General features: G+C 40.3%; 1 protein-coding gene and 1 pseudogene across 1 annotated transcript in view; both read left to right on the top strand.

The window, feature by feature from the left end:
• The window catches only part of LOC110338008 (zinc finger protein 54-like), a 23,721-nt gene that overhangs the window by 3,781 nt on the left and 5,743 nt on the right, over positions 1–14,197 (top strand). Inside the window, exon 3 of the mRNA XM_021221153.2 lies at positions 12,354–12,445. Within this exon, the coding sequence (XP_021076812.1) occupies positions 12,354–12,445 (92 nt within the window). The remainder of the gene's footprint in view (positions 1–12,353; positions 12,446–14,197) is intronic.
• LOC110338441 overlaps positions 13,052–14,197 on the top strand; it is a 1,847-nt pseudogene continuing 701 nt past the window's right edge.

Consider the following 14,197-nt stretch of genomic DNA (forward strand, 5'->3'; position numbering starts at 1 on the left):
AGACAGGCAGATCTCTATGAGTTCTAGGCCAGCCTCATCTACAAAGTAAGCTCTGGGACAGGCATGGCTACACAGAGAAACCCTGTCTTTTTTTTCAAGACAAAAAAAAAAAANATATATATATATATATATATATACTTGTATCTTTAGATATGAAATGGATTTTTTGGTAGAAAATATATATTTCAATTTCCACTTTCAATTTTTTGAATACTGTGCTCTGTTTACATCTTTAGCTTAGGAAATATTATCCATTTACATTTCAAGAAATTGCTGAAAAGATACATTTGTTATTGTTTAGGAACAGGAGTGCGGACACTGACTAGATAGAATTGGAATATCTGTATATTGAATTTATAGGATCTTATGGCCTGTAATGTAGAGCTTTTTAATATGTACATATTGGTCACTGCAGCTGCTGTTGAGCATGGAGGGTTCAATTCATTTGCTTATTTATTGGTTATATTATCATTTGTTTCCTTTCTAATGTTTTGATTGATTCTGGATTCTTATTCGTTGTTCTGTACTAGGTAGCTAATGAGTGCATCTACAGTGTATTCTGTCTCTTTATTCTTTTAGTTATTGTTCTTTCCCTGGATGTTTTTCATTTTACACAATACTGTTTGTTAGTCCCTGTTCTTCTGTCAAGTGTTTCCCCCTTTTTTGTTACTCTGCAATATTCACTGTTTCAGATCATACATGAAGGTCTATGATTCTAGGAGAGACTTAAACCCAGGTTCATGTTTTTACAGATGAATAGATAATTTTTCCAGTGCCACTGTTTGAAGAGGCTGTTTAGTCTGCAACCTGTGCTTGAAGAATTTTGGTTTTAGTCACATGGTCATTGCTATTGGGCAGGTACAAGGTTTGCTGCTCCACTGCATTGAACTGATCTGGAATCATACTGGAATAGCTAAAGCATTTCAACAATTTTCTGAGGTTGTTCTGTACCCAGGAAATTTTTGGGTCAATATAAATTCTGGGTTTCTCTTTTCTAATTCTCTGAAGGTTATTGTGGGAGGTTTAAACATAATGCTATTTGAAATGAAGATATAAATCACTTTCACCTATACAGCAAATTTCACAATAATAGACCCCATTCTTTTTTAAAATTAATTAAGTTATTTACTTTACAACCCAATATCAGCCCCCCTTCACCAAATACCCACTCATACAAGTGATACTCCTCCCCCCATCCTCCCCTCCCTTTCTCCTCTGATAAGGGGAACCATCACTACCCCATGGTACATCAAGTCTCTGGTTGTTAGACTCTGGGAATGGCACTATTAGGAGGTATAGCCTTGTTGGTATAGGTGTGGCCTTGTTGGAGGAAGTATGTCTCTGTGGGTGTGGGTTTTAAGACCCTAGAACTAGCTGGCTGGAAGCCAGTTATCTCCTAGCAGCGTTCAAATGAAGATGTAGAACTCTCAGCCTCCTCTTGCACCATGTTGGCATGGATGATACCGTGCTCCTGCCTTGAGGATAATGGACTGAACCTCTGAACTTGTAAGCCAGCCACAATTAAATGTTGTCCTTATAAGAGTTTCTTTGAAGCCAGGCAGTGGTGGTGCACGCCTTTAATCCCAGCACCTAGGAGACAGAGGCAGACAGATTTCTGAGTTCAAGGCCAGCCTGGTCTACAGAGTGAGTTCCAGGACAGCCAGAGCTACACAGAGAAACACTGTCTCAAGAAAAAAAAAAAAAGAGTTTCTTTGGTAATGGTGTCTATTCATATCAGTAAAGCCCTAAGTAACATAGAAGTTGGTACTAGGAACTGGGATGCTGCTATGATAGACCTGACCATGTTTTTGTTTGGAGGAATGTGGGTATTGGGACTTGCAGTGGAGTACTTTAAGTGGGGCTTAATGGACTATCCTAGTAGGAATATGGAAGATTTTGTTGCTGAGAGTGATTAGTTCTGGCCCAGGAGGTTTCAGTGGAGAAGAATTTCAGTATGTAGCCTACAGATTCTTTTTGTGGTATTTTGGTGAAGAGTATGGCTGCTTTGTGCCCTTGTCTGCATAGTCTACCTGAGGCTAAAGTAAAGAGGCTTGTATTAATTGCATTGACAAAGGAAGTCTCAAAAGAACCCGGCAGAGACCGTTGTTCTCTGGTTTAGTCTTATGAAAACTGTTTTAATGAAAAGTAGCAAGCTGAGAAAAGAGAAAATACACAATGTATGGTTCAAGTAATAATGGCGTACCAGCAAGTGAAGTGGAGCTGAATCCTGTGTTCAAAGAGATAAAGAGATGAATGGAGTGGTGACCTAAGGGTATGATTCCACCCAGCTAAAAACTTATTGTTTGTGTTTGCAGTTAAATAGGAACAGATTGAACTTTTAATCTGGAATGAACTGTAACCCAGAAATGGAGTGCATACTTGTGATCCAGATATTGAGGCTGGAAGAAACAGGCTTTTGATCCAGATCTTAGGAACAGTGGCCATGAAAAGCTTAGGTCCAAGCATGGTGGTATACACATGAACACAAAGGGGAGCAGATTCCTGAGTTAGAGGCCAACCTGGTATAGAACAAGTTTCCAGCAGTAAAAAGCTTAAGTCCAGACGTGTTGGTACATGCCTTTGGTCCCAGTGTTCGGGAGACAGCCATGCAGATGTTCAAAGTTCAAAGTCAACCTACAGAGCAAGACAGCCAATCTTAGGCAGTGAGGGGGGTGGAAAACAGAAAGTTGGTAGTAGAATAAGGGAGGCCATGTTCCAGCTCCAGCAAGCAGAACTCGGCAGCTTCAGCCATGTGGCTCTGGCTTTATTGAAGGGACTACAGGAACAATTGGTGTTGGTTAGCTGGAGCTAAGAAATTAATGGTGGTTAAGAATAGACCAGCCTCTCTGGGCAGTGGTGGCGCACGCCTTTAATCCCAGTACTTGGGAGGCAGAGGCAGGCGGATTTCTGAGTTCAAGGCCAGCCTGGTCTACAAAGTGAGTTCCAGGACAGCCAGGGCTATACAGAGAAACCCTGTCTCGAAACAAAACAAAACAAAACAAAACAAAACAAAAAAACAAACAAACAAAAGAATAGACCAGCCTCACTGAGGTGAAAATCTCTGAGGAATGTTTTCTGAGAGCACCAAGAAGCTGTGTTCGAGAGATAGCCAAGGTTGTACCTCATGCTGCAGCTGAACTTGGTATGTGTAAGAATCAACCAGGTGGTACTGGTTTTGAAGGTATGAAGGGGTCATACCTTCAAAGGCTTGACACAGTGAAAGGCCAAGGAAGGCCATTGGTAAAGGTGCAGCCTCAGTTGCAGTTTACAATCCTAGACTGAAGGGATAATGTAAAGAAGTTGAGGCTTCACATCATGAAGAGTCTATGAGAGTATTGGTGAAGCCTAGTTGTAGCAGAAGACCTCAGTGTATTGGAGATATCAGTACCAAGAACAGCAGAAGCAGTGGAGTAGAGTCAACCAGAGTCTATAGTGCTACAGAGGGCAGAGCTAGAGATGTGAACCAGCTCCTCTTTACAGGAGTCCAGAAGATCATGTGTGGATCCCAGACATTGAAACAAGAAACTGTGAGGTTGAAATTGCCTTGGATACCCCAAGATGTTCAGGATGCCAGAGCATTGGGTTATCTGCAAAGGGAAGCTGCTAGGAGGAGTGTAACCAGTCCAGGAGAAAGAAGTTTGATGCAATCAACAAAGATAAAAAGGAGTTGGAGAACTGCAGAGGGCTTTGACATTAGAGATAGTGATGCAGAGTTTGGAGTTTGCCAAGATATTTTTCTGACTTGCTTTGAGGATTACAGTTAATGACTCTCAGAAGAGACTGAACTTCTTACGTTGTTGAGGCTATAGGCGGTGGGCACTTTGGAAGTTGGACTAAATGTACTTTTTTATTGTGCTATAGCTAGGTATGGTCCCCACAGACTCAAGAGTTTGAACAAGCCTATAGGGGCTAGGGAACGGAATGAATATGCTTAGCCCAGGAGTGGCACTATTAGGAGGTATGGTCTTGTTTGAGGAAATGTGTCACTCTGAGTGTGGACTCTTGAGTGTGGGCTTTAAGACCCTGTACTAGCTGCCTAAAAGCCAATCTTTTCCTAGTATCCTTCAGACAAAGATGTAGAACTCTCAGCTACTCTTCTTGCACCATGCCTGCCTGGATCCTGACATGCTCCCAACTTGATGATAGTGGACTGAAGCTTTGAACCTGTAAGCCAGCCCCAATTGTTTTTTATCCTTTGTAAGAGTTGCCTTGGTCATGGTATCTATTCACAGCAGTAGAACCCTAACTATGACATATAGTTTTGGTTTCTTTGTCAAAAATCAAGTGTCCATAGGCATGTGGATTTATTTCTGGGTTCTTAATTTGATTCCATTGATCAACCAGTCTATTTTTATACCAATACCATGCCACTTTCATTACTATTGCTATATAGTAAATGTCAAGTAACATATAAAGGCAAGAACATAAGCAGTTGAAACCAAAGCAACTTGGCATCATCAGAACCCAGTTCTCCTACCTCAGCAAGCCCTGGATACCAAAAAAGCAAGACTCTGTTTTAAAATCACATCTCATGATGATGATAGAGGACTTTAAGAAGGATATAAATAGCTCCCTTAAAGAAATACAGGAGATCACAGGTAAACAGCTAGAAGACCTTAAAGAGGAAACACAAAAATCCCTTAAAGAATTATAGGAAAGCACAACTAAACAGGTGAAGGAATTGAACAAAACCATCCAGGTTGTAAAAATGGAAATAGAAACAATAAAGAATTCACAAAGAGAGACAACCCTGGAATTAGAAAACCTAGGAAAGAGATGAGGAGTCATAGATGCAAGCATCACCAACAGAATACAAGTGATAGAAGAGAGAATCTTAGGTGCAGAAGATACCATAGAAAACATTGGCATATCAGTCAAAGAAAATGCAAAATGCTTCTAACCCAAAACATCCAGGAAATCCAGGACACAATGAGAAGAGGAAACCTAAGGATAATGGTGTAGAAGAGAGCGAAGATTCCCAACTTAAAAGGCCAGTAAATATCTTTGACAAAATTGCAGAAGAAAACTTCCCTAACCTAAAAAAAGAGATGCCCATGAACATATAAGAAGTTGACAGAACACCAAATAGATTGGACCAGAAAAGAAATTCCTCCCATCTCGTAATAATCAAAACACCAAATGCATAAAACAAAGAAAGAATATTAAAAGCAGTAAGGGAAAAGGGTCAAATAACACATAAAGGTGGACCTATCAGAATTACACCAGACTTCTCACCAGAGAGTATGAAAGCCAGACAATTCTGGGCAGATGTCATATAGACCCTGAGAGAACACAAATGTCAGTTCAGGCTACTATACCCAGTAAAACTCTCAATTACCATAGATAGAGAAACCAAGATATTCCATGACAAAATCAAATTTATACAATATGTTTCCACAAATCCAGCCCTATGAAGGATCATAGGTGGAAAACTCCAACACAAGGAAGGAAAATACAACCTAGAAAAAGAAAGAAAGTAATGGTCATTCAACAAAGTCAAAAGAAGATAGCCACACAAATAAAATTCTACCTCTAGCAACAAAAATAACAGGACAGGAAGTAAAATCGCACTGTTACTTAATCTCTCTCTCTCTCTCTCTCTCTCTCTCTCTCTCTCTCTCTCTCTCTCTCTCTCTCTCTCTCTCTTTGTGGGGGGCGTTGAGACTGGGTTTCTCTGTGTAGCCCTGGCTGTCCTGGAACTCACTCTGTAGACCAGGATGGCCTTGAACTCAAAAATTTGCCTGCCTCTGCCTCCTGAGTGCTGGGATTAAAGGCGTGCGCCACCACGCCCAGCACTCAACATCGATAGACACAATTTCCCAATAAAAAGACATAGACTAGCCGGGCGTGTGGCGCATGCCTTTAATCCCAGCACTTGGGAGGCAGAGGTAGGTGGATTTCTGAGTTTGAGGCCAGCCTGGTCTACAAAGTGAGTTCCAGGACAGGCAGGGCTACACAGAGAAACCCTGTTCCCCCCCCCCCCAAAAAAAAAGACATAGACTAACAGACTAGATACATAAACAGGACCCAGCATTTTACTGCAGGCAGGAAATGCACCTTAGTGACAAAGACAAACACTACCTCAAAGTACAAAACAGCAACCAACAGATTGGGAAAAGATCTTTACCAATCCTACATCCAATAGAAGGTTAATATTCAATAAATACAAAGAACTCAAGAAGTTAGACTCCAGAGAACCAAATAACCCTATGAAAAATGGGGAACAGAGCTAAACAGAGAATTTTCAACTGAAGAATACCAAATGGCTGAAAAGCACTTAAGTAAATGTTCAACATTCTTAGTCATCAGGGAAATGCAAATCAAAACAACCCTGAGAGTCCATCTCACACCAGTCAGAATGGCTAAGATCAAAAACTCAGGTGACAGCAGATGCTGGTGAGGATGTCGAGAATGACGAACACTCCTCTGTTGCTGGTGGAATTGCAAGCTGGTACACTCACTCTGGGAATCAGTCTGGCTATTCCTTACAAAATTGTACATGGTACTACCTGAGGACCCAGCTACACCAGTCCTGGGCATATACCCCGAAGATGCTCCACCATGTAATAAGGACACATGTTCTACTATGTTCATAGAAGCCATATTTATAATAGCTAGAATCTAGTAACAACCTAGATATCCCTGAACAGAGGAATGGATACAGAAAATGTGGTATATTTATCCAATGGAGTACTACTCAGGTATTAAAAACAGTGACTTCATGAAATTCTTAGGCAAATGGATGGATCTAGAAAATATCATCCTGAGTGGGGTAACTCAGTCACAAAAGAACACACATGGTGTGTACTCACTGATAAGTGGATATTAGGCAAAGAGCATGTTCTACCCACTATACAACTCACAGACTACATGAAGCTCAAGAGTAAAAAAAAAAATTAAAGTGTGGATGCTTCATTCCTACTTAGAAGGGGGAACAAAATAATCAAGGGAAGTAGAGGGTGGGAGGGACTTGGGAGGAAGAGAAGAAGGGTAGGAGAAAAAGAGTGGAAGAATCAGGTATGGGAGGAGATGGAGGAGATGTACAGAGGGTCAGGAAAGTGAACAGAGATATGTAGCAGTGGGGGATGGGGAGCTAGGGGTAGCAACCAGAAATTCCCAGATGCCAGGAAAGAAAGAGCCTCCCAGGCTCCAATAGCTCAAAAACCCCACAAAGTGGAGGGAGAACCTGTCAAGACCATATCCAGAGGTTATGCATGCCCTACCTTGGTTGAGGGATGGGGCCACCCACCCATCTCCAACATTTTAACCCAGAATTGCTTCTGTCTAAAGGAAATATAGGGGCAAAGAGTGGAGCAGAGAATGAAGGAAAGGTCATCCAGAGACTGCCCCACCTGGGGATCCATCCCACTTGCAAACACCTAACCCAGACACTGTTGTGGATACCAAAGAGTACTTGCTGACAGGAGCCAGTTACAGCTTTCTCCTGAGAGGTTCTGCCAAATCCTGACTAATACAGATGGAGATGCTTGCAGCCAACCACTGGACGGAGAACAGAGACCCCAATAGAGGAGTTAGGGGAAGTATTGAAGGAGCTGAAGGGGCCTTATCTGGCATCAGTGGGAGTGGAGGCCCTTGGTCCTGTGAAGGCTTGATGCTCTGGTATAGAGGAATGCTAGGGCAGTTAGGTGGGAGTGGGTGGATGGGAGGGGGAGCACGCTCATAGAATCAGGGTAAGGGGGGATAGGATAGAGGGTTTGCAGAGGGGAAACTGAGAAAGGGGATAACATTTGCAATGTCAATAAATAAAGTATCCAATCCAAAAAAAAAAGAGTCACAACCAAAAGGAAAAGCCCAGGACCAGATGGTTTTAGGGCAGAATTATAACAGACTTTCAAAGAACAGCTAATGCCAATACTCAAACTATTCTATTAAACAGAAACAAGAGGTGCATTGCCAAATTCATTTTTGAAGACTCTGTCACCCTGATACCTAAACCCCACAAAGCCTCAACAAAGAAAGGGAATTTCAGACCATTCTCCCTATGAAATTTAAGGCAGAAATATTCAATAAAGTTCTTGGAAACCTACTCCAAGAACACACCAAAGACATTATCCACCAAGATCAAATAGGCTTTATCTCCGGGATGCATGGCTGGTTTATTATACAAAGATACATCAACATATTCCACCTTATTATCAAAGTGAAAGAAAAAAAAAAACCCCACATGACCATCTCATTTGATGTTGAAAAGCCTTGAATAAAATCCCCAATCCCTTCATATTAAAAGTCTTGGAGAGATCAGGGGTAAAAGGCACGTACCCAAACACAGTAAATGCCATGTACAGCCACCCAACAGTCAACATCAAGTTAAATGGAGAGGAACGTAAAGAAATTCTTCTAAAGTCAGGGACAAGACAAGGCTGTCCACTCTCTCTGTATCTCTTCAATAAAGTACTTGAGGTTGTACCCAGATCAATACGACAACTTCCAAAATTCTACCAGAGAAGTTGTATAGCTGATAAACAAGTTCTTCAAAGTGGCTAGATCCAATATTAACTTAAAGCAGTCAGTAGCCGTCCTTTACACAAAGGATAAATGATCTGATAAAGAAATTAGGGAAGCCGGGTGGTGGTGGCACACGCCTTTAATCCCAGCACTTGGGAGACAGAGACAGGCGGATTTCTGAGTTCAAGGCCAGCCTGGTCTACAAAGTGAGTTCCAGGACAGCCAGAGCTACACAGATAAACCCCGTCTCAAAAAAAAAAAAAAAAAAAAAAAAAAAAAAAAAAAAAAAAAAAAAAAAAAAAAAAAAAAAAAAAAAAAAAAAAAAAAAAATTAGGGAGATAACACCCTTCACAATAGTCACAAATAATATAAAATATTTTTGTGTAACTCTAACCAAGCAAGTGAAAGACCTGTATGATAAGAACTTGAAGGCTCTGAAGATGTCAGAAGATGGAATGATCTCCCTTCATCACAGATTGGTAAGGTCAACATAGTGAAAATGGCCATCTTACCAAAAGCAATCTTCAGATTCAGTGCAATTCCCATCAAAATTCCAATACAATTTTTCATAGACCTTGAAAGAATAATTCTCAACCTCATATGTAAAGTCAAAAAACCCAGGATATGTAAAACAACACTGCACAATAAAAGAACTTCTGGAAATATGACCACCCTTGACTTCAAGCTGTGCTACAGAGCAATAATAATATATCCCATTCTATTTGTGTGAAATCTCTTTCCGTATCTTAGTCAGTGATTTCTTCAGTTCTTTTATTGTGCAGTATTGTTTTACATATCCTGTGTTTTTTGATTTTACGTATGAGGTTGAGAATTATTCTTTCAAGGTCTATGAAAAATTCAGTTCAAGGAATCAAAGTTTTTATTATAGATATCTTTCTTCTATGTGGTTAGTTAATTTACGGAGTCTTTATTCTCTCCATCATCTTACATTTATCTGCTATTCAGTTTCTTTAAAGTTAGATTCATATATTTTTGGCATATTTTTGCCTACAAGTACGACTGTAAGTCATGTGTATCTTAGTACTGGAGTTATGAACAGTTGGGAGCCACACATTGGGTTCTAGGAGTGTAACCCGGGTCTCTTCAAGAACAATGGGAACTCATAACCACTGAGCCATCTATCTTGCTGCCAGTTAAGCATTATTTATGTGAATAGCAATAATACAAAATGGTATAAATCCATTCTGGTCATTTTTTATGTAGATGATGCAAATCTTCACTCTATGCAGGCATCTATTATTTCTTAAAAGCCTTTTCTTTCATTGTTGTTGTATGTTGGTAAGAATTCTGAAACATAAAAGTACAACTTACTTAGTCTGTATGTTTTCAGGGATGAATATTTGCTTTTGAATAACCAGACAGTGTACTATTCTCTAGGGAAGACTATTTCTCCAGCTCTCAGAATTCCTTAGTATTTGAAAAGGGTTGAGGCCCAGTAAGCTTTCTCCTTTCTATGTTAGCATGTCCTACTTCAGCTCATGTATAGGCCATCATGATTTTAAGATCTCATGCATGTAGCTTCTCTGACATTTCTAGGAGACACAGTGTCACAGCAAACCTCTTCTTCATCTAACTCTTAAAATATTCCTGCCCCCTCTTGCTCAGTAATGCCTGAGCCTAAGATGCCAGAGTTGTGTTATGTATGTGTCAACTCTGCATTTTGACTGATTTCTGTAATCTCCATGTGCTGCAAAAATCCAAACCAAACCAAACCAAACCAAAAAAACAAACAAACAACACATTTCTTGATGAAGGATTAGTACTATATTTATCTGTCAGAATTAGGATAAAAATTTAGACTTCAAATAGGGTTTGTTCTGATTTAATAAAGTAGTGGTTGTAGTTTCTCCTCCAAGATTCAGGACTTTACTTGCCTTGGGAAACTGGATAGGTTTCCAGAACCAGGTATGATTTCCATCTTGTTAGGGATAGGGGGGAGTCCTAAATCAATTAGAAAGCTGTTGTTTCCCACCATGGTTGCCATCCTTGCACCCTCAGGGTTAGGGAGCTGTGGAGATTGTTCTGGTTCATAGGTGTCATAGCTGGATAGGATTGCAGGTTGGCTTCCTCTTTGGTAAGCTTGCATGTTGCATTCGTTACCAAGTAAGCTAGTCCTTGGAAAGGAGGTTTTAGTGTCAGATCCATCTCTTGAATCCCCTGGGATCTATGTCCTAAGTACATGGCTTCTCAACAGTAGGAACTCACCATGTCTGGGAGATGACCATGGACAATAGCAATAGTGTGTGTAATGTATTGGGAGTCTCTTGGACAGCTATAACAGCAACTTCAAAGCAATCTTCTCGTTGGTGGTTTTGTTAGAAAGTATATGGCTCTTATAGGGAGCATTATCAGCCCTATGGGAAGTTTTCCTTCACACTCCAAATATATATGCATTCACAGTCTTATATGTATGGTAGGCATTTTGTGGTAGATGGATAATATTATGATGCCTTATGACTGTTTAGGAATCTTTACTGTTATTTTACTGTCCTTCTAAAGTTATATCTGTCCAAAAGACTCCTAATACATTTTCAGTTTTACCCTTAAGATCACTTGCTCTCTATTATAGCCTGTCTACCACTCCTCTACATCCCATTGTCACCTGTTTTTACTTTTCTGGTTACTGTAGTTACTCCAGGTTGTGAACTCACATCTGAAGAGTTGGAGCTAGGACCTTCATCTGAGGGTGAACATACAGTATCTGTCTTTCTGGGTCTGGATTACTCTACTCAGTATGATCTTTTCTAGGCCCATCCATTTACCTGCAAATACGATTTCAATTTTCTATACAGCTAAATAATATTCCATAGTTTATATGTACATTATAATTGTCAGTTGAAGGGCATTTACATTTGTTCCATTTTGTACCTATTATTAATAAAGCAGCATTTGACATGTATTTGTGGAGTAGGATGTTGAGTCCTTTGAGCATATACCCATGAGTGGAACTGCCATGTGATTTCAAGCCACCTGTTTTTGTTCATAGTGTGCTTATTCTCTATTATTTTGTTTTTTATGTTGTTGATGGCTGGATTATTTGTATTCTTTTATCTTTACTGTATGAAAGAGTGGTTTGCTGTCTTGAGCATTCCCAGTTTCCTGTATTTATCTATTCTTTACATGAAATGTATTATTTCTCCTTTTTTTTGTTTGTTTGTTTGTTTTTTGGTTTTTGGTTTTTCGAGACAGGGTTTCTCTGTGTAGCCCTGGCTGTCCTGGAACTCACTCTGTAGACCAGACTGGCCTCGAACTCAGAAATCTGCCTGCCTCTGCCTCCCAAGTGCTGGGATTAAAGGTGCGCGCCACCACACCCGGCTCGAAATGTATTATTTCTCATGTTCTGATAGATAATTCCTCCAATTCTCCTGCATATGTTTTACCTCTAATTTATTATATGCTGTATTGCTTTAGTAATACAAATTATGTTAATTTGTGACTCGCTTCAAATGCACTTAAGTCAGCATCAATTTCAAGAGAGTATTTTTCTTTAAAGATGTATTTATTATTATGAATAAGTACACTGCAGCTGTCTTTAGACACACCAGAAGAGGGCATCAGATCTCACTATGGGTGGTTGTGAGCCACCATGTGGTTGCTGGTGTTTGAACTCAGGACCTTTGAAAGAGCAGTCAGTACTCTTACCGGCTGAGCCGTCTCACCAGCCCGAGAGTATTTTTCTGAGTGCTACAATATGGTTGATGGTGATTTTTCTCTCCACACTTTAAATGTCTTTCCATGTTCTCTTGGCTTTAGGATCACTGACCAGCCACAGATAGAATTCTGTTATTTAGGTGTTTTTTCACATTGTTCTTTATCCACATTCAGTATTAATTTTCCTTTTCCTGTTTGACCTCTCGATATTAAAGGGCCACAAGCCAGCTGTTCACTGTTCTTCAAAAAGAAAATCAAAGAAGAGACACAGAAAGAAATGGCTGATTCTCCATTAATCATGTCCCAGGTCAGTGGCCATGTCTACTTTACTTCTAAAAATGGTATAATCTGATACATTGCAAGCCTTTAATTTCCTGCTCTTGATAATTTTTAAACTTTTATTCTGAGAATTGTTGCAAACAGATAAAGAAAACCACATTGCAATTCACCAACTCAGAGACTAGTCAAGTCAATGCATTTTTGTACAGTTACAGTATTCTTTGGTAACAGAAGCTCTGGAGTCTTAGATGTGATTTTATGTTTTCACTATCAAATATGTCTTTATGAATTGATCCACCACCAAAAACCAAAATACCCGTGTCAGAATTAGAACTAGAAAATTCTATATCCTTTTATGTCCTTTTTATCCTTTCTCATAACTGGTGACTGTTACCTGCATTCAGTACTAACTCCACCCCTTATTTAACCTTTCAAGTTCTCTTTTCTCTGTTCTACAGTACCCACATGTGCATTGTTTCCATCTATACATATCAGAAGTGGAAATTTCTGGTTTCTTTGGAAACTCAGTTATGTCATATGATGTTTTGCTGATGCAGATGGGTGAAAGGTTGTTTTACTGAAGCAGATACACATAAAAGAATGTTGAGCCTGGCTCTCTGGTCCCGGCGGTAAGATGGCAGCTACCGAGCCTGAACTGGTGGAGGACGAAGACGCCAAGAGGGAAGCAGAATCCTTCAAGGAACAAGGGAATGCATATTATGCTAAGAAGGACTACAATAAAGCTTATAACTATTACACAAAAGCCATAGACATGTGTCCTAACAATGCCAGCTATTACGGTAATCGAGCGGCCACACTGATGATGCTCGGACGGTTCTGGGAAGCTCTTGGAGATGCGCCAGCAGTCAGTGAGGTTGGATGACAGTTTTGTCCGGGGACACCTCCGAGAAGGCAAGTGCCACCTCTCACTTGGGAATGTAATGGCAGCATTGTCGTAGTTTCCAAAGAGCCCTAGAACTGGATCATAAAGATGCCCAGGCGCAGCAGGAGTTCAAGAATGCCAATGCAGTCATGGAGTATGAGAAAATAGCCGAAGTGGATTTTGAAAAGTGAGATTTCCGGAAGGTTATTTTCTGTATGGACCGTGCCCTAGAATTTGCCCCTGCCTGCCATCGATTCAAAATTCTCAAAGCAGAATGTTTAGCAATGCTTGGTCGATACCCAGAAGTGCAGTTTGTGGCCAGTGACATTTTATGAATGGATTCCACCAATGCTGATGCTCTGTATGTCTGGGGTCTTTGCCTTTATTATGAAGATTGTATTGAGAAGGCAGTGCAGTTTTTTATACAGGCTCTCAGGATGGCTCCTGACCACGAGAAGGCTTGTGTCACTTGTAGAAATGCCAAAGCCCTTAAAGCCAAGAAAGAAGATGGAAATAAAGCCTTTAAGGAAGGAAATTACAAGCTAGCATATGAACTGTACACAGAAGCCTTGGGGATAGATCCCAACAACATAAAAACAAATGCTAAACTCTACTGTAATCGGGGTATGGTTAATTCCAAGCTTAGGAAACTGGAAGATGCCATAGAAGACTGTACAAATGCGGTGAAGCTTGATGACACATCAAAGCCTACTTGAGAAGAGCTCAGTGTTACATGGACACAGAGCAGTTTGAAGAAGCCGTGAGGGACTATGAAAAAGTGTATCAGACGGAGAAAACAAAAGGACACAAACAGCTCCTTAAGAATGCAAAGCTGGAACTGAAGAAGAGCAAGAGGAAAGATTACTACAAGATCCTGGGAGTGGACAAGAATGCCTC

This window comes from Mus pahari, chromosome 21 (assembly GCF_900095145.1).
Source record: "Mus pahari chromosome 21, PAHARI_EIJ_v1.1, whole genome shotgun sequence".
In the NCBI taxonomy this organism is placed as follows: domain Eukaryota; kingdom Metazoa; phylum Chordata; class Mammalia; order Rodentia; family Muridae; genus Mus; species Mus pahari.